The sequence below is a fragment of the Pinus tabuliformis genome, chromosome 7, assembly GCF_031772625.1.
Source record: "Pinus tabuliformis cultivar Carrire ecotype Pingquan chromosome 7, CPIR1, whole genome shotgun sequence".
NCBI classification, from domain to species: domain Eukaryota; kingdom Viridiplantae; phylum Streptophyta; class Pinopsida; order Pinales; family Pinaceae; genus Pinus; species Pinus tabuliformis.
In genome coordinates, this window is record NC_142293.1 from 831,173,215 (window position 1) to 831,194,810 (window position 21,596).

The following is a 21,596-nucleotide window of genomic DNA, read 5'->3' on the forward strand; positions in this document are numbered from 1 at the left end:
TGATTGTCCTCCAAATGAATCGAACTGCTTCAATATATAGGCTTTTGGTGAGGTCGAATTACCCTTCTTGAGGCCGACTTGGTGTGGAGGTGACAAAATTCATTTTTGACTCAAAAATAATTCTTTTTACATGATTCAAAAGCCCAAGAAGGGTCTTATTAAATGTACAATGACTCTAATGACTCAACATAAATCCTAGAAGTCCTCAATGGGGACTTTGACCTAAAACATGATGACCCAAGCATGAAACCCATGCTTTAATAAGTCATAATAATAATAATAAAATTTTCTTTTCATTCTTTTTCATAAGTACATTACATAATGACTCAAATACATTTATGAAGACCAAACCTAGTTACATTCTTCAACATATGGGACAGTTGTCTCCCTCTTAATGCCAACCTCTCTGAAAAAGTCATTGAATTCATTTGATTCATATTCGGTTCCATTGTCGGTTCTCAATATCTTGATTTTCTTCCCTGTTTGATTTTCCACCAATGCTTTGAAAGAACAAAACCATTTGAACACTTCATTTTTCCTTTTCAAGAAATAGATCCATGTTTTGCGAGAGTAGTCATCCACAAAGATTGCATAATATGAGTATCCTCCTAATGATGTTATGGGCAACATACAAGATAGGCCATATGGACTAATTGAAGAATATCAGTTGTCTTGCTTTCATTCGAAGGGAATGGTCCCTTAGTGTGTTTCCCATCTGCACAACATTGACAAACACCTTCATGATTTGTGTTGAACTCGGGCATATCTGTGACCATCTTCCTTACCCTAGGTAAGGCTTTGTAATGTAAGTGGGCAAATCTTCAGTGCCATAGCTCAGATTGAAGAGAAGTATCGTTTGCCAAAGCTCCCAAAGGACTTCCTCCAACTTGATAGAGACCATCAACCCTAAATCCAAGAGTAAATGCATCTTTAGGGTTTCTTTGCCAAATAAGTACCTTTCCATCAACGAATGCTACCTTGAAGCCTTTCCTTAAAATATGATCCTTTCCTATAATGAATTTTCTTATATGATCATTTCCTTAATGACCTTCTTTTGTTACTTCCTCCTTAACCCTTCTTTCAATATACATTCAAGCTGCTTTTCTCTTTCCTTCTTCACCTTAGCTCTGATACCATGTTAGAAAATCAGAAAGGCAAAAAGATTTTTTTATATTGATAATTACTTGTGATATTCTTGTAGTCTTATTAACTTCTCTTTATGTTCTTCTTTTATCTTTTTTTCATCTGGCAATTATCAAATCAAAACATGAAGATCAACAACACTAGATGTAGGCACTCAACCAGGGCTAAAACCCCTCTATAGGGGAAAGCCCAGTCAAACTCTTCCACTAGCAAGTTCAAATGGAGATAGACCGAGACCTTAGACTAGACCAAATGACCTTCCTCCTTGCTCAATAATAGTAATTCACTTGCCACTGTGCCAGTTAACTTTAAATCAAGTTGCCTAGGGGAGTGATTGCCTTGCCCTTAGTCTCCTAGAACTTCTTGTTCCAACAAGTTTTTCCTCTTTCATTCATCTTTAGGGACTACCCCCCATAGCTTGTCTAAGAGAAAGTTTAAACCGAGTGAGTAGGGAATAGGTGACAACCCCTACTCTGAGTGTTGCGCCTTTGGTGTACACTTTGGGTGACAACAAGTGGCATTGATTGTTGAACTCCTCTATCATGATCCTAGTGAAAATGCATCCATCACTCAAACAGAATCTCGATTTGACAAGTTAAGTTTTTTCTATCTTATTTTAATGCTTAGAAGCTGATACTGATGATGAGGATATCCCAATATAGGCAATGATTTTGATGATATATAGTACTAGTTATTTGTTGTAGCATGATCTTTTTTGGACTATACAAACCATTTAGCTTTGTTGATGTATTTTTGGTTCAAAGATGGATTGCCTTCGCACTCAATGCTATTTTGGTTATATGCATTAGTTGTCTGATTGAATTTGTATCATCATGATGTAAATGTTTTATATATTTCATATTTTGTGTAATTCACTTTTTTTTTTAAAATATATATTATATTTTTTAATATATAGTATATAATGTGTCCTCCATGTCATGTTTTGGGGGGTTGCCGTGTCACGTGTCAGATACTCATATTTTCATTTCATCCACGTCCTGTGTCCTTTTGTCAGCTGACTTAGAATCAGGATGTTATTGGGATGTTTGCAACACTGCTCTAAACAAGTGATATTGTCTATTTTAATGGGTCTCTAGTATTTCTTGGGTATCTAATATGTGTACATTGTGGAGAATGAGACGTAAGTGCATTTTTGATAACTTTGATAGCTTTGTTCACTCTTTCCTTAGAATGTGCTGGGAAGAGTTATGCTTTCAGTCAAAGATTATTTATTGATCAACGAAGCTAAGAATGCTAATGGCCTTGCATATTTGGATCTCTTCTCAACCATTGTGGCATTGAGAGAGATGCCTGACTTTGGCTAGTTTTCTTGTAAGTACTAAATATTGTTTTTTACATAGCTTTTCTTCTTGTACATATTTTCCTTGTTAAAATAATAAGTGTTTCCTGGAGAAAAGGACTGTACTGCATTATTATAGATTGCGACATATGCACCTAGACACACACACACCAAAAAGGGGAACTAATACTTGCACTATTCCATAATGTATTAGCAGATTCTCCGGACTCTGGAATTGGTTTTAATTTCCAATCTCATGCACAAATGGATTTATTTTTTTAACTCTTTTCCTGATTTAACTTACAGAAAGCCTTATTGATTTTGCAGGAAGGTCAGAATCCAATCAGTCTTAGGTCAGGGAATTCAAGGAAAAGGCTCTCTCCACATGAACAAGGTACTCTTGTAGATGGAGATATTATAGAATTGATTCCAGGAAGCCTCCCTTTCAAGTATAAGGTTGCAGTTGATGATAGGGAAAAAGAGCCTCCATCAGCACAATGTGGAGAAGCCAATGACCACATTGAGTCCTCAGCTGATGTTAAAGAGTCAATTGAAGTTGAAAAACACTTGCTCAAAAGGAAACGACAGGTTCTTGATGATGAAGCATTTGCAAGGACTTTGCAGGTGTGCATTTTTGTTTCTTTGCCTCTTGAATACCTGATCAAATCTGTGAAATACCTTGTATAGATTTCAGTTGTCCAAAGATTATGCGCAGTTCTCACTCTGGTATTTTTTAAGGTTTTCTACAAATTTTGCTCGTTTTGTGATTGTTATTGGATAATACACTTTTCCAAGGGAGGGTAAAATGTATCTTATGATAGTGTAATTGAATAGAATAAGGTATCTATCTAATAAAAAGAATTGATGCTGTGCCTGTATTTTATATTTTATTGTGCCCCATGATGCTGGTGACAGTAGAATCTCTTGCAGCATGATAAGAGTAGGAAAGGTTTGGATCGAACCAAAGGAAGATATCCATAGCTCTTCCCTTGGCAGCCTTGCATAAGCCCATGCAGATATCATTCAAAAATAAGGAATAAACATTAAATCAAAATTACCTTTGTGATGGTCTTTCATCATGAGTCATGACATCTTCTAGTTTGCGTCAACATCCTGTATACACATTGACACATCTCCAAAAGATATATACTGTCAAGGGTCTCTTTCTTTTTCAGACTTCATCAAAGTCTTCATATCTTTCATGAAAATATCCTAGTCAAATCTCTCAGTCCTCGGATGTTGATTGCCTTTTCCATAATTGCATATTCCATGATCTCTTCCTTTCTTTCTTCACACATTTCCTTCTAGGAACTTCCAGTCATAATTCCTCCAATTTTGTCAACCACCTCATATTTCATATGAGGACATATTATTTTGATTTCATCTAGACAATGTGTGACCCATGCCTTCTTGCATCCTTTCAAGGGAGGAGATCCTTTCTTTTTATCATGCTCTGGAGATAGAGCATTTATCCGTGTTACCTGCAACCATATGACACGACTCTATAAATATCGAACACAAGCATACATACCTCATTTTCCTTTAGGTCATCTAGACTTCCTTCAACAACTTCCTTGATTGAAAGAACTTCAATCCCTTGATCTGCTTCACCTCTTTTGTCATCATACCATCATCCCATGAATTCCCATAAGATGGAATTCTTGATGAAACCCTTGCTTCCTTTTGATTGGTGAACCTTCCGATGAAGATTCCAATAGAGGATCTTGAGTATCCTCATCCAACAGATGTTTCCTTTTGACTGATGTATGATGAGCTTTGTGCTAGATGACTTTTTCTTCTTTTTCCCATAAGTGCCACTTATGCTTCTAATGAGGTTACCAAGAGCTATATCCTTCCATAGGTGACTTCCATAGACTTCTATTTCAGCCATCTTTCATGCTTCTCTATGATGATGTCACGAGCTCTTTCTTTTAATGCTTATATGATGCCATGATGCATCCTATCATTTTCCTTAGTGATTCATGATAGCCATATCTTACAATAGAGAACTTGAAAACAGGAACTTGAAAAGAACTAGGTGAGGAAGACTATCTCAATCGTAGTAGAGATCTCTTACTTCCTCTTTCTTGGACTTCTTCTTTTCAACTTCCTCCACTTCTTCTCTACCTATTTTGTTGTTTTCCTTCTTGAGCTTAGGACAATCTCTTTTGTAATGCCCATATTCTTGGCATCCATAGCATTGAACCTTAACCATGTTCTTCTTCTTTTTATGAGGAGCAAATTTCTCAGACTTTCCTCTTCTCTTAGCCATAGTAGCATATGCTTGATTTTGCTCACTGGATCCTACATCCATTTTTGCCTTCAATTTGGTTTCTTCAATTTTGCATAGAGACCATAGATCCTGGGATAGAGTAGCTTCTTTCTTCCCATAAATGCTTGAAGTAAAGTTACTCCATTCCTCTAGTAGTGCATTTAGTACTACAGTGGTCATCTCCTTGTCAGACATTACTTCTCCCAAATCTTGAAGTTGATCCCTTATTTCGGATATCCTCATAAAGTATGAGGCTATCCCTTCTTCTTTTGATATCCTTAGCTTGTAGAGTTCTTGCCTTAGAGAGATAACTTCTCCTGTAGTGCTTACAGAAAACAACTCTACCAATTTGTCATATATTTCTTTTGAGGTGTCGAGTTTAGATACATATGGAATGAGGGGATCCTTGATGGATTCTATGAGAATTCTTTGAGCCCTCACTTCCCCTTTCATAAACTTTGCAAGTTCTTGAGCATCTTCTTTTGCTGGTTTGGTGATAGATCCTTTGACATGATCCATAACCTCATTTTCAATGAGATTCAGATCTGTCCTCTTCTTCCATGCAAGATAGTTTGAAGCCCCAACCAATTTGTTGCTTTCCTTGCAAAAAGACATTTTGACAGATTCAGACATAAATATACTTGTGAAGATGCTTCTTCCACTCACTGCCTCCTTGAATTTGATGATAATATAGATGATAGAGAACTTCTCCTTGATGAAGATAGATCTCTTCAAGGGTGATCCTTGACTTCACAAAGAAGGAGATCACTTTAGATCCTTTTATGGAGATGTCCTTGTTGATGATGATCAATGGTGACTTCTTGGATGATCTTCTATAATGGTAAGGTCCTTGCTTCAACGAGAGGAAATTGCCTTAAAACTTCTGAAGATGATGACAACGTCCTTGATCTTGCTTCTCTAGTAAGAAACTTGATGTATAAGTCCTTCAACTTGAGTAGGGTCTTTGTGGTCTCTTGAGATGACTTGAGGATTCCAAGACTTCTTGTTGGTGTAGACTTTCTTCTTTGATCTAGGGTTTTGACACTTCTTGACTTCACTTTGATATCCTTCGACATTTGATCCTTGATTGCTTGTGTGTCTCTTGATGAGATGCCCTTCCTTGACTTTGTCACCTTAGCTCTGATTCCATTGTCATGTCCCTTCTCACATACATTAGTCACAGGGTGCAACTACACATTTTTGGCACAATTTTGACTTAGGAGGAGGACCCCACACTTAGACTTACGAACTATGGGGAAAATTCAACTTTATTTAGCAGCTAGTGGAATGTGGGGGTCACCCACATGGGGAATTCGAACTTGGCCATTTGATGTGCTTGGAGGGAAATCGAATGGGTGGATGGAGCGGCCCACCTGAGGCTAAGTAGGCCCAAGGGAATATAAGGAGGGATCAACTCTCAGTTTGGACTATCTTCTACATTTGCAAACAAACACTCACTTTTACGCTTTGTTGCTTAGCAAGCCTATCAGCTGTTTAGCCATGAAGCTCTCACGCGGGAGATTCAACCTCTACTTCGGGGGACCATTCGTGCCCGCCTTAGGGAGGTTTTTCTAACAAGAGTTTCGGGGAGTCGGGGGCAACAACACACTTCAGCGATCAACGCAAAGAGGGCACTGCGTATTCCTGGGCAGCCAAAAAACATGCAGGAGGAGTTGGAGGTCAACAAGGGGATTCATTGCTTGTTGGGAGATCCGGGAGTTGAGGAGGCAACATAGAGAAGGAATTTTCGTTGGAGTTTGCAGCCAGCTAGACCAGTGCAACAGTCAGTCGAATTCCTGGACAGAGGGATTGCGCAGAGGCCATCCAATAGCAAATTCGTGGGACTTGGGGAGCAGTTGATCTTGGCCAAGAGCCATCCGAGGAGTTAGGAGTTGAATAGCACAGGGAAAACCAACATTTTGGACGAGTTTGTAGAGGGATTTGCAGGCTGTTTCCTGCAAGTAGAAATTGGCAGTCGAAGCTAGGGAGAGGCTCCAAGGAGGTCGAAAATCCAAAGTCAAAACCAGCTAAATTCCCTTTTGGGTTTTGTCCAAGGAGTCTGGGGTTAAAAGCACACAATTTTCTGGGCAGTTTTTGAGCACCTTCTAGCTAGTCGAAGTTCAGTAGGGCAGTGGTTTACTAGGGCAACGCAGTGCAGAGTGGTGCAGCAGCTGGGCAGCCTTCAACTCAGCTATTTTTCCACCTGGGGTTGGTCTTGCTTGTTCATTGGTACAAGCCCAGGTGCACCATTCCATTTCATATTGTATCTAGCCTGCAGATTTTTAATAATATGGCTCAGCAGTTCCTTATTGGCAGCATTTTCATGGATGTTTGATGTGTGTTTTATTTTTTATATGTTGCTGCATAATTTATTTGCTTAATATCACTTACATTCCTACTTAGGAACATTACATCCATGTTGAGAAATCTAGGGCATCAAGATTAGGTGATTTCTCTATAATGATAACTGCTTGTGAATGCTTTTTATTTCTTTGGATTAGGATCTTTTCTTTACTTAGATTATTATTGTGCTCTTCTTCATCAAACAACTACCAATGCGTAAACAATAAAGAGACAAGAGACACAAAATATAGGCGATCAACCAGAGCCAAAACCTCTCCCACTTGAGAGGAAAACCCAAACAAATTCTTCTTCTTATATAGACTTCAATTGACGAATACCAAGACCATGACCAAGACCCTTGACACAACAACCTCTCCAAGACCAAGTCACAAATCCCTTCTTCACTGCTTTTCTTCTTGCCCAAGTCAACACTTGGTCAAACTGCTTGCCTTCCTTTGTATTTTGGCTACCCTTAAGATTTCGGCCTTCCTCAATAGACCTGCAATACTCGACTGCTTGAGATCTCTACAAGATCACACATGTGAGAAGAATTATGGACTTCTATGGTGTATTCCTCCTTCGCTTGTCTTGAGAACTTTCACTTGTAACTTCGGCTAGCAAAACTGATGGTAGAGAGACCTTTTACTTGTATTTTATATGGGCTGATGTCAACCTGCAGAAACCCTAGTTTCTGCCACACATGCGAGGAAATTCACCCAAGAAACAACACCAAAATTCTTCGTCCTTCCCTTCCTTCTTCTTGTTGGTTATGAGGCTGCTCTCCTTGACTTTTCGCACCTCTTCTTGTTGCAGAATTGCTTGATCGAAATTTTGTGTCTAGGATGAAGGTTGAGCTACCTATTAATAGTGGTTTTCCCATGTAAATAAGCCGACTTGACTTGGAGACTAGGCCAACATGCCTTTTGGAAATTATCTTCTTCTCTTTTTGAAAGCCGACTTCAAGGGATGTTTGTGACAAGGTCTTGGAGGGCTTATGACACAAATAAATTCTCTTTTACAATGTGTAACATTCCCAAATGGGTCTTACATCTTTGACATTGACTTTATAGACTTTTATGACATGGTGATTAATCCTAAAGGCTCACAATGGGAGCCTTAACTAAAAATAAAATTCCTTGCTCATGAAACCCATGAGACAAGCATTACAAAAATAATTTTATTTTTCTTTTTTTACATCAATTACATAAAATCATATTTACACATGTCATTATGAAGACCGAACCTAGTTACACTTTTCAACAGGGAATACCCATTCGTTATAGACCCTCAAATAATTACCCAAATCTGCAACACAATATGATCTAGTAGATCAAGTGATCTGTAATAAAATAATTTAGCCAAATAGATTAAATTATTCCCAAATCACTTTTACAATAGACTCGTCTAAAAACACTAGGACTCACCTAAGGCCTTGTCAATGAATTCCACCCTAGTTTTGGGGTTTAAAATGGAGGGAAATACTTTGATAACTATCCATGTTTAGAAACACACATAATTCGGCGAGACAAAAAACCTCCTAGGATGAAATTCGTCACCAAAATCATAGGCTTACCTAGGTTGTTACATAATTAAATGGTCATATTAGCATCATTTACATTACAATTTGCAAAAATTGGGTTTACAATGATATAAGAACTGTTCGGTTGATCATTCTGGGCTTTGAAATGTTTTGTACAACTGCTTCCTTGGACATGTGACAAAATAGGTGCAACATATGCCATAGGAAGCATCACATGAAGTAGGTATACAAGCCATCAAGAATACATGTGAGCCACAATCATAATTAATATGAATCCCTGTACAGAGAAGATAAATGAGCCATCGAACTGGCGTAACCCATAGATAAGCATCCATGCAGAGATGTAATAATGAACCACGATCCAAAGAGATTATTATCGAACCTCAGAATAATAGGAGAGCCACAGAAAGGAATCTGAATTTCTCCTTAGAACCATCTGAATTCTTTATGCCCAAAAATGACTAATTCAATTGGGAAATTTATAGTGATTTTTTTCATCTTTTGAAGGGTCACATCCCTTGTTTATAAGCCAACTTGATCTTATTGGGTGTCCGAATTTGAAAATTCAGAAATTTCCCTCCTTGAAATATTTCCTTTGCCAAATTTAAATTTCCTTTGTTATAAGAAGCTGGCTTGATAAAGACCTTATTAATATTTGATTATCCAATCATGTGCAGGAAGGGGCTTCAATGGAGGAAATTCTCCCTGGCTGCCAATTTCAACAACTAGAGAAGATATTGTCCTCATTGGACCACTTATATCAGTTTGCACCAGTCCAAGAACAACTTTTGCTCTCTAGGCTGTACCTTCATCAGATGCTATCCATTGTTGCTTTCTTGCAAGACAAGTTTCACACAAATTCTCCTTCTTTTGTTCTTGAATCTCTAGAAGAACAAACGCCTTTTTCCTTTACTTAATAGAGAAAGGTAAACAAATTCAAATGACTATAATTTCGGTGCCAATGTGCATTGATGGCTATCAAGGCATGTGACCTTACATCTTCATTTTGAACTATCCTGTAAAGGCTCTGCCCCTTGACTCCCATTGCAATTGTCTTTTTGCTTTCTTTGTCCATTATAACTCACCTCTCATTCATGAAAGTGAGGTCTAGATTTAGACTGTGCTTTTTAATCTCAATGACTGAAAACAAATCAGTCTGCAGGCCAAGAATATATACAATATTTGTGAACAACAATGTTTGACCTTCCATTCTGGTTTAGACGCTGTCTTTTCCTTCCACAGTGTACTCCTTTTCATCATAAAACACTAGAGTCATATTTTATCTTCTATATAACAAACAAACTGATCTTTGCCATCAGTCAGATGTCTTGAAATATTTGACTCTAAGCACAGAGGTATTGCTTTGAATCGAGAGCCTCCAGTCATCTTTGAAATTAGTCATATGCATATGCCCTACTCACCACTGGATATCTATTGCTGTTGTGCTTTATTTAGGAACCTCTAGCGCTCCTCTCTCCATCAACTATAAAAAATTAAAATCTCTGCACAACGATTGAGGCTGGAACTGCTACCGATGCTAAAGGAAAATCAACTGAGAGCAACATATAAAACTACCGGTCTTGCTATAGGTGGACTTTTCTCTGGTATCGAATTTGGAGTCCCGCGTTTGATTTGTTGCATCCTGTGATTGTGCCCCTGCCAATGGCCCTTATTGTGTTATTGTATTGGAGGCTGCATCTACCTGTGCCCATTTTGTGTCCTATTGAGCTGTCTGTTACACCTGATCATGCTTGGCATGTGAGTCTCTATTACATAGCTTATGGGTGTTCCACCTGGCTTGTTCTGTGGTGGTCCTGTGACAATGTATGTTAGGAGACTTTTTGAGCATTTCTGCATCATGTTATTTTTTGTCACTGGTTCATCTACTTGTGTCTCAGTGACAAAATGCTACCATAAGAACTCAAACATTTTATGTGTCTTTGCCATGAACTTCTGCACTGTCACAGAATTGCCTATTCTAATTTTCAATACAATTTGTCTTCCTTGGATGAATTTTCTGTGTCTCTCTCCCTGATAGGATGCTTTTGCAGAAGGTTTGTGCCTGTTTCCTTTCTCACCAAAAAAATCTAGTGTCCATCTTTAAAAATGCACTTTAGGAATATATTAATATTAAATTAACCAAAAAACGTGCTCATATTTCATGATAGCTTGCCTCATGCTGCCCAATGCTGGATTCCCAATTTTGTATTATTGTCCCTCGACATCTACATTATCTTCTTTGATTCCTAAACTCTTGTCTGTGTATTACTGGATCCTTTCCTTAGTGGCTCTGATACCATGTGAAAGATAAACAGAAAAACTCAACTAGATAATGCAAGGCAGAATATGAGAGAGAAAATGCATTTTGTTGATTAATTATTGCAATGCAATGCCATTATACATAGGTGAGAGGGATGTACATCATTCCAAATTCATTTCATCATTTAATAATGGCATAAACTATGTAATGACTCATGATTATATTATGACCTTATTGTGAATTTATTCACATAAACTGACATACAAGTACACAAAGTACATTAATAAAGCCCTTAATTAATTATGACCATTATAGCATTTATCTAATCTGCAAATCTCATAATGTGTTTTGGTTTCCATGAATCTTTTGGTTTGCTACTAGCACATAATAGTTTTTTGTTTTAATCAATTGTTTGATTTTAAGATTCTTTTTATATTCATAGGCTATTGAAATTGAACAAGCAACTAGTGGTTCGAGAATGGCTTCTACCTCAATGAATGCAAACAATGTTAATCATGATCAAGGTCTGATGCACGGCATTGACTCGAAAAAGAAGAATGGTTCAATTAATATTGAAGAGACAGGGTCGATTCAATATTTTAATATCCCAGAAGAGATTCAGTCCTCAACATTTCAACTCATGCGAGTTCAAGGTTTGCCTACATGGGCCAATACTCGATCAGTTTCAATCTCTGATGTGATTCAGGTATTATCTACTCAATTGTTAATTTTCTTTTTGTAATTTTTGATTTTAACTCTCATGTAGATATACACAAGCATGTGTGCGCGCCCAGACACACACATATATATAGTGTGTTGCTTTTGTGTGTGCTTGGATATTTGCAATTGATATAGGTCTTAGTAGTAACTTGATGGTTGTCGAAGGTTGGTTTTCTAGTATTACTGATTTAAAGTAATGACAAGGAAACAAAGTAAGCCGAAAGTATGCATATGCACATGACTTACTGTGATTGTGCAAATTTGCATCAACAGACCTATCTAATAGTTATCTGCATCCAACCTTGTCACCATTGGAAGCCTCTCCGTTTGGACTGGTGCTTTTCTAGTCTCAGGTGTGTACCTAGAAGATGTATGCTTCTATCCAATCTAAAAATCTGCACAAATTCCAAGAAGATCAGCACATAAAGGCCTCCTTTTTGGTCTGTCTGAAAATTGTTGAGAGTAAGTTTCAATGAATAATCTCGAGCCATTGAAAATTGAAATCATATTCTAAAGATAGTTGTAACAATGAAGTAAATGGACACGAGTGAAGTGAATGTGCAACTTAGGTGAAAAATGTTGAAGAAAGTGTAACTAGGTTTGGAATTTACAAATGTAATTTTGATCTCTGTACTTGTCAAGAAAAAGTTTTTTTTTTTTTTTTTGGTGAATTATAAGAATGAGTTTCTTGCTCATTTCCTAGGAAAGTCAAAGAATCAATATCATGCTCTTCTTGAGCTCATATGTAATGTAAAAGAGTCGACCTAGTGTGTAGATCAAAGCCCTCCAAGACAAGCACCATCTCCTTGAAGAAGGCAGCAAGCAAAATGAATTAACATGAACAGACATGTCAGCCTGCAAATGAATTAACAAATACAGTCACGTCGGCTCAAAAGACACAACAGTCCACACTGTCATGTCAGCTCAAATGCATAGGCTGACCACTATATATATGCGGCTAGGGTCTATGCAAAAGAACAGGAACAGAACTTGATTCTCTGTGATTTTCGGATGGTCTGAGATCCGCATTACAGGAAGAAACTATTTCGGATACCCCTGAAGCCACGGTGGTGATTACAGGAAGCTCGGACTAGCAATTGTTGCATACATGTGATGAGAAAGATCATGGTAACCCTCGCTGTCTCGACAAACACTCTAAGACGCAGTCACAATCTTGTGACTCACTATCTCGGCATAAACTCTGAAACGCAGTCATGTACTTGTGATGAAGAGATACACTCTCTACATACTAACAGTCTCGGCATATTTAGATCTCGGTGCAAGGAAGGATTATGCTCACTATATTTGCGATGATAATCTCTGTCTCAACACAGATGTGATTCCATAGTATCACACTCTTGGCATACTCTGTCTCGGCATATGAATGATAAACAGATCTCACAGTAACACGCTTTGACACGATTTGGATGAAGTCATGATCTCGGTCTCAGTTACAAAGTATTGATCATGAAAATATCTCTGCAGCTGTCAAAGATATATACATATCTCAATATCGAGATCTCTCTGTTATAGTGATGATGTCATTAAAGGTGTAGAAATAATCTCAGTGAAAAGCAGTGAAGACCTCAGTGAAGATGTGACAATGGAGGTGCAGTAATGATCTCGCTGTTATAATAAATATCTCAGTGAAGATGACCTTGATGAAGCAGTAGTAATGATGATGATCTCAGCAGTGACGAAGAAGAGGATTGGTGTCTTGGTCTTGGAATGGCTTAACAGGTCAAGGGTCCAGGTCTTGGTGTTCATCAATTGGAATCTCTATAAGAAGAATTATGTGTGGGTTTTCCTCTCCAAGAGGGAGAGGTTTTGGCCCTGGCAGAAAGCCAAACATCTTGTGTTCTTGTCTCTTTGTTTTGATAGCAGTTTGATGAAGCAAACACACAAAATAATAATAAGACGGAGATCAAGCTAAGATAAATTGCAAAAGCACTTCACAAATTGTTATCTAGTCTAGAAGAATCACATTAATCCCACTTGCCCTAGATTCTTCAACAAAAAGGATTCAGTATAAGTGCACTATAAACTAACATGACTGTAAACTTTAAAGTACCAAAGGTCTAAAAGGCTATTGCAATCTATCAAATACTTAAAATTTTCCTTCGAGGACTTTTGACAAACAAACAGTGAGAAAACTTTCGTCAAACACCTTGCAGATAAAGCAATGAATAATACCAGTAGAGAGATTTGTGGGGCAAAACAAAATTTTTATTACCTGATCATAAAGATATTACAAGGAAAATCCAATCAAGAACCTGGGATTTTACTCCAACAATAGAATGATATAAATCTTCAGCAACCCAACTTGGCCAACAAGGAAATTCAATATGGCAAACAGGCAACTCGGCCCCTTCAGTAATAAATTTCGGCTCCACAATTCTGATTTCCAAAAATACGCAGAACTCGCCCCCCTGGTGATACAAACTTGACCTCCGAAGAGAAGACTCTCGGTCTCCCACTGTTGGAAAAGTAACTAGGTTCGGTCTTCATATTTATCTTTGTACTTGTATCAATTGTATTTTCTCTAAAAGAAGAAAAATAATTTTATTTAAGCATGGGTTTCATGCTCAAGTATAGGTTAAGCATGTTCTTCATGCTTCTAGGTTTTGATTGAGTTAAAGAATTAAATTTGAGTCAAAGTCGATTTGGACTTCTTGTAAGAAAAAGGAAAATAATTTTTGTTTAGTCAAAAAGAGTCAAATTTACCTCCATAAGACCGATTCGGCCCTCCAGATGGTCAGGTCGACCTGCTGAACAGATGCAACCCTTTATAGTGATGAACAACTATAAATTGGGGTGAATCCTCCTTCAAAAGGGCAAGATAATTCGTGGTGTTCCATGGCAAGTACGTTGAAGGTCTGTGGCAATATAAAAGGCATATAAACACATTTTTCTGTGATATGGAATCTTGAATAGTTGCAAGTTTTCTGTGACAAAATAATCTTGAAGGATGTGAGTTTTTCTGTAATATGTGATCTGAAAAGTTGCGAGTTCCTGAAGCAATATTTCTGTAGTAAAATGCAAGCTGAAGGAGGACTACCTTTGTGATAATATGCGAGCCAAAGAAGGACAGTATTGTGAGCCACAGAAGGACTGTACTAACTGTGTTATGCAAGCTAGAGAAGGATCATGAGATCTGTGAAGTACAAGCTACAGGGAGGACGAATTTCTCTTAGACAAAGGCATCTAAAGGGCAGGTTCATGACAGTGATTGGAGGGCTGACTTGGGGATCTTATGGAGGCATTTGTCTTGGTCCTGGTCTTGGAAATCTCATTTGATCTGATTCTATAAGAAGAGGATTGTCCTGGCGTGGAGCCTATATCTTGTGTTTATTGTCTCTTGTGATCTTCATGCTTATATTTTGGTAATTGCTTGATGAAATAAAAGAACACAAAATTTAATAAGAAGCTACCAACAAAATTCACAAGTAATGAAAATCAACAGTAATCTCCAATTACCTCGATTTTCCAACACTCACTAGATGCTGCTTTCGGCCTCGACAAGAGATTTAATTAGGAATCCCACAAGATGGCTGAACTCAGCCCTAACCAAAGGTGAACTTGGTCTCCTTACTGATAGAAGAAATCAGACTCCAATTATGGGCGAATTTTGGCCTCCTGAGGTAGCTCAAACTCAACCTGTTATCACCAAAAAATTGATCATCTAGCCTAATGTACTAGATGGATCGAAGTACACCATGTAAAGCCAATTTTACCATAATAAAATTGATTTCACTGCAAGAATCTAGTAAATTAGGCTAGATGATCAATTTTTTGGTGATAACACAACCTCCAAGAACAGGTAAGCTTGGCCTGCCAAAGGACAAATCTCGGCCTCCAGAAGTAGAAGAAAGCTTGGCCTCCAAATAGGCAAATTCGGCCCTCAAGCAAATGAACAAATTGGCTTCTTAACAAATAAGCATTCAGCCTCCAAAGAACAATAAATCGATCTCCCAATGCAAATCCGGAAATCGGCCCTCCAAACGAACAATTTGATCACCAATAGGTAGCCTGATCTCCTGAAGCAATTCAGCCTTCAAGGGGTGTATCTATGACGAATAACTCTCAATCTCGGCACCTGAAGAACTGCTCCCAAATCTCATGCAATGAAGTACAAATGAGAAATCTGAATGACTTCTCTGCAAGCCAACTAGGGTGGCAATTTATGCCCACTGAAATCAGCTATACCAGTGAGGGTGGCAAGTGATCCCATTCAGCCCCCATAAAACTCCTCAAAACCCTCCGGGCCCACTAATAATGTAATCCTGCTCCTGTGACCTTGTAAGATACCCACCTAGGATATCTCAAAATTTTTCCCAACAATATTTTTGAGTTTGATGAGTTTTTCAGTGAAAATTTTCATCAAACAGTTTATAGGTGTACTACTGTAGATGCCTTTTGGTGTTTGAATTTAAATGTGCATGAACAGTCAACAACATATGCCTGGATAATAATCTCAAACAACACTAAATGACTTATTTCATTACTAGAAATATTTATAATGCAGATAAGAGCCTATATAGCAATATATTTAAACATGTACATCCATTTCATCAGTTAAATACAAGAAGATACAACGAACAATTAAAGTAAAGGAACCTGGTATTTTTCAGGCATACAATTTCAGCGTGGTAACAAGAAATATCAGTCCATTCTCCACAGTGGCTATAGTCCACTTATAGATCACTGAATCAATCACTCGTGCTCTCTTAAATCTGGTTGTAACATGTTAATTTTTCTTAGGGCTGTATTGTTCTTTGCTTTAGATATTTGCATTTTTAACTTTCCATCATTCACATATGAAATTCACCCCATAACGACATTATGTCATTAGCAATTATGCAGGAAGAACAATAATATCATATCAACGGAACATGAGAAGAAAAACATGCACAAAGAGGACACCAAGATTTGGTCAGAGACTAGGGCAAAACCCCACAAGGGGGAAAACCCTTCCAAATTCTTCTTCTTCTATTAAATTGTCATTGAATAGTTCAACAGAGAGGTACAAGGTACAAGATATCTTGAGCCATAATATATCAAGCTCTCCAGAGGCTATATCTGTCTTGTTCACAACTTCATCTGTGAACAAGATGCCACACAACACTGACTTCAATAGATTGCCATACTGGATATAAAGGCTGAGTCCTGATGCCAATACAGTTATGCCGAAAGTCTTCACTGTACAGAGTATATACTATGATGCAGAGAAAGCCATACATAGTGATTGTAGGTTAACTATATGCAGAGATATACATTGCAGAAGTAATATATAGGTAATGCCATATATTGCAGAGATATACAGTGATCATATGCTTTGCTAAGATCATAATCATGAGTGCCAGGATCACAAATGTAACTGAGATGCCATACAGGGATGCTTGGTCCACCATGCACATACGATTAATACCCATGCTGTCATATTGGAACGATGTCATATGTATTATGCTCCTGTCGAGACCAACCTACAGAGATCAATGTTATTAGAACCAGACCGGAATTGGCCGGTCCGACTGTTTTTTGCCCAAAACCGATACAAACCGGGCCTCCGAAATGGAATAGGCTGGTTTGGTACTGAACCGGCCAGTTCGGTGGAATAGGCCAGTTCAGTACCGAACCAGACTATTCTAGTTCGGAGGCCCGGTTCGGATCAGTTTTGGGCAGTTTGTACCTTCCCAGGTTGGCGTAAAAAATTGCCTTTTTTTGGTTTTTAGATTTTTTGATTTGGTTGGCTCACTTTTAATTCTCCCCTAGGCCAACCTAATAGTCAAGCCTATGGTCCTCAGCCTAATATTCAAGCCCATGGTCCTATTATTGCTATGCATTTCATGGTAATGACACTTTCCTTAATCTTTTTACTTAAATTTTTAACATTACCATGAAATGACTCAAGATGTTTGAAAGTGGTTCCAACCTCATTGGATTTCATACGGAGAAAGTAGAATTTTAGATTTCACTCAAAATCCAACAGACTTAACAATTTTTCAGGATATCAGGATTGCAACGTCTCCATTGGATTTTGTCATGTATGAGGGTAAGGAACTAGTATTTAATAAAGAGCACCGATCCCTTTATGTACTTTGATGTTAGTGGCAATGGTTGTCAAACTCCTCTATCATGACTCTACAAAAAATGTACCCATCACTCAAACAAAATCTTGACTTGACATGCTATGCTTTTTTTTTTTTATCTTATTTTAATGCTTAGAGGGTTATATTGATGACGAATATCCCAATATAGGCAATGATTGTAGGCTTGGATGCAACTCATTCTTCAAATGAGGATGAAGAGGATGATCATGATGATGATTCTGATGATGACATTGACAATTAACACTTGTAGGCTGTAGCTGTAGTATTGTAGACTATTGTATCATACTATCATGTTCGTTTGGACTATAAAGGCCTTTTAGAGCCTGCTTGTTGATGTTTTTTGGTTCAACGATGTTTTTCACTAAGTGCTATTTTGGTTATATGCACTATTACTTGCTATATAAATGAGAACTTTTGCATATTTCTGTATAAATGGTTTGAATTCATATGGATGCACAATAATATATATATATGATTTTCTTTAAAATATGAATATTTTATGTGGTTTTGGTAAATCGTTTTTTTTTTTTTTTTTTTTTTTTTTTTTCTTTAATTTTTTTTTTTTTATCGGTTCTGTTCTGATTCTGACCAGTTCCCGGTCCACAAGTTTTTTCGGTTCGATTCTAATAAAATTGACAAAGATGCAAGATTGCACAAGTTGAGAACATGTATGCCACTTGTTCGAGACTATATAAACTTATAGCACTGTCTGAGACCATCACAAATAGAGAGACTTAAACCACTGTCCGAGACTATATGAATAGATACACTTCGCTACTTAAAGAGATTTTGCACTATGCCATACAGTGCGTAACCATACTGTGACCATTCTATATGCAACCCTGCTGTGCATAGCCATACAGTGCATTGCCAATGACAGAGAGATGTAATCAGACTGTGTATCATACTGAGTGTAACCTTATTGTGCATTGCCATACTAATCGTAGAGGGAAGTAACCAAACTGTGTATCAATGCTGTGAGCAAGTGTAACGATGTCAAGACTCTGTGCCAATACAGGGGTGCTATGTCGGGACTTTTGTGCCAGTGAATCGAGATACTGTGATGCCATGGAAGCCATATATATAGACCATCAGTGCCATACCTCTGTGATGCGAAATATCACTAAGGCATATATATATATATATATATATATATATATGCGGTGCCAAACATCTATAGTGAAGCTGAGACTCATAAATACTCGTAGAAGGATCATATATGTGACAACCAATGTCAGCAATATCAGAGATGAGATTACATACTAAAATGACAAGATCATAGACGATACAATCATGCCAAATCATAGCCATTGAAACACAAAGATCACAATGCTATCCGAACCACAAAGCACACGGTATAGAGCCATCCGATTTACAGTGAAGTGATCCATCTGAATCCATAGAGATCATAGTGCTATATTCGAAAATCACAGAGAAGTAATCAATTTGAAAATCTTAGAGACATTCTTTCTATTGAATACCCATTTTGAAGATCAATGGCCTATTTATAGTGATTGCCATAGCTGAAGGGTCATGTTGTCGCCTGAATTGTACACCTGAATGTGACAATGCTCGTGGGCAGGGGCTATCACTCTAATTCCGACCCTCTCCATTTAAGCTGTCTCCCTAAAGCAAGCTAAGAGGGGTAGTCGCTATGGATGAGATGACGAGTTCAGGAGACACAACTAAATGGCCTAGGAACTTGGTTAATGATAATTGGCAAGTTTAATAATTTAGCACAACTTGATTAGATTTTAGGATTTTTAAGTGTGAGTCCAGTGCCTTTATAAATTATTTACTAGCACAATATAGATTAAATTCCAAGTTACTAGATGAACAATTGCCGCTAGGATGGAAAAACTATCCTATATGAGATGCAACACCTAAAACTAAGTGAGATGCAGGTTCTTGGTTAATTTTAGTTAGAATGCCTATTCTAGGTAGTCCCTACTCTCAACTGTTTTGAAGTTAGTCTCAAATGTAAGTTGTAGAGAGAAGCCCACAAGAAGGAGGCTATGGCCTCATTAACAGTACCTCCCGTGAGGTTCTAACCACCCAAGTGCATCCGTTCCTATAAGGGATTGTCCGCAAGAGAATTGAAAGGTCACATGTGTTAACCACAAATGAGGGTCTAAACTTCGCAAGTTGGGTGAGAAAGGTGGTCTTATCTTCTTACAATCAAGCTTATGCTTGGACGTATATTTTAAGATGCACTACTATTCCTAGAATGAAATGCAAGATGATTAGATTAGGTGATTAGATGAAATTAATCCTTTAGATCACTAATTGCAAGAATTACATGATTGCCAACAAGAAGTGCTTAAGATGCTTTAAGAAGAGTGATACAATTAGATTTAGAATTACAAGCCCACTTGTAATATCATTAGCAAACTTTAAACACGAGTATTACAAGAAATAGTATCACAATTAGTATTTCATGTTACATGCAACCATGCAACATGACTTTATAAAATTGAATACAAGCATACACACCTCATTTACCTTTAGGTCATTAGGCTTCTTTTAGCAGCTTCATTGATTGAAAAGAGCTTCAACCCCTTGATTTGCTTCATCTCTTATGTCGTCATACCATCATCCCAACACTTGCTTCCTCTCTAGATTGGTGAACCTTCCGATGAATATTCCATCAGAGAATCTTGAGGATCTTGCGTATCCCTATCCAGCAGATGTCACCTTGTGATGTATAATGAGCCTTGTCCTGGATGACTTCTTCCTTTCCTTAAGTTTCCAATGAGGTTCCCAAGAGCTATATCCTTCATATTTCCCTATGTTGATGTCATGAACTCTTGCTTCTAATGATTTTCATCTTTCATCTTCCTCCACTTCTTCGGTGAAAATGGACTTCTTCCCTGTTATTGCCCTTCTTGAGCTTAGGACAATCTTTTCTGTAATGCTCATAGCATTGAATCTTAGCTACGTTCTTCTTTTCCTTTCGACAAATGTCTGAATACTTCTTTTTCCTCAATCTGTCTTCTTCTCTCTTTGCATAGAAGTCACAAGTTGTTGAATGGGATAGCCTTCTTATCCTCATAGACATTTGTTACCTTGTTCATCAATTAATGCATTTAGAACAATCAGGATTATCTCTCCCAAATCTTGCAATTGCGATCTTATGAAGATAACCCTTTATCCTTTGATACCTTCAATTTGTGTAGATCAGATCTAAGTGATATGACCTTTCTTATCGCATCTTCATGATAGTTCTACCAGTTTATCAAATATCTCCTTTGATGTCTCCAATCTTGCGATATGAGAATGAAAGGACCTTTGACTGATTTCATAAGAATCCCTTGAGCCCTTTTGATCCCTTTCTATGTATTCAGATAATGCTGGACCTTCGGATGGTTTGGAGACTTTTCCATAGATATGATCAATGACTTCACTTTCTTCGAGGACTATGTCTATCCTCCTTTTCCATGCAAGGAAGTTCGATGACCCAACCAACTTATAGATCTCCTTGCAAAACGAAGTCATTTTACCAGATTAAATTATAGAATAAAAGATACTTACTTGATAAGTGAAGATGAAATCTTCAACTTGATCCCTTTGATGGTGGTTGATGAAGATGTATTAGTGCCCTTTTGGATGATTTTTTTCGAAATGAAATCCCTTCTTCAATAAAAGGAGATTGCCCCTTTTCATGATGACAATGCCTTTGATCTAGCTCCCTTTGATGATGCTGATTTGATGAGGATGTCTTGATGCTTCCTCGGATGATCTTCTTCAAGGATAAGGAGGAGCTCCTTGCTTCAATGAGAGGAGACTGCCTTGGAACCTTTTGAAGATTGTAAAGCTCTGATTCATTTAACCAGAAATGTAAAGCTCTAAAACATAATATGTGTTTTCTTCAAATCTGTTTGCAGCTTAAATGACTTAACCAACATTCA

At 37.6% G+C, this 21,596-nt stretch overlaps 1 protein-coding gene across 1 annotated transcript in view; it reads left to right on the forward strand.

Annotated features, from left to right (window-relative positions):
- The window catches only part of LOC149250191 (uncharacterized), a 371,096-nt gene that overhangs the window by 43,785 nt on the left and 305,715 nt on the right, over nucleotides 1-21,596 (forward strand). Inside the window, exons 4-5 of the mRNA XM_089453574.1 lie at nucleotides 2,771-3,067; nucleotides 11,301-11,564. Of these exons, the coding sequence (XP_089309700.1) occupies nucleotides 2,771-3,067; nucleotides 11,301-11,564 (561 nt within the window). The remainder of the gene's footprint in view (nucleotides 1-2,770; nucleotides 3,068-11,300; nucleotides 11,565-21,596) is intronic.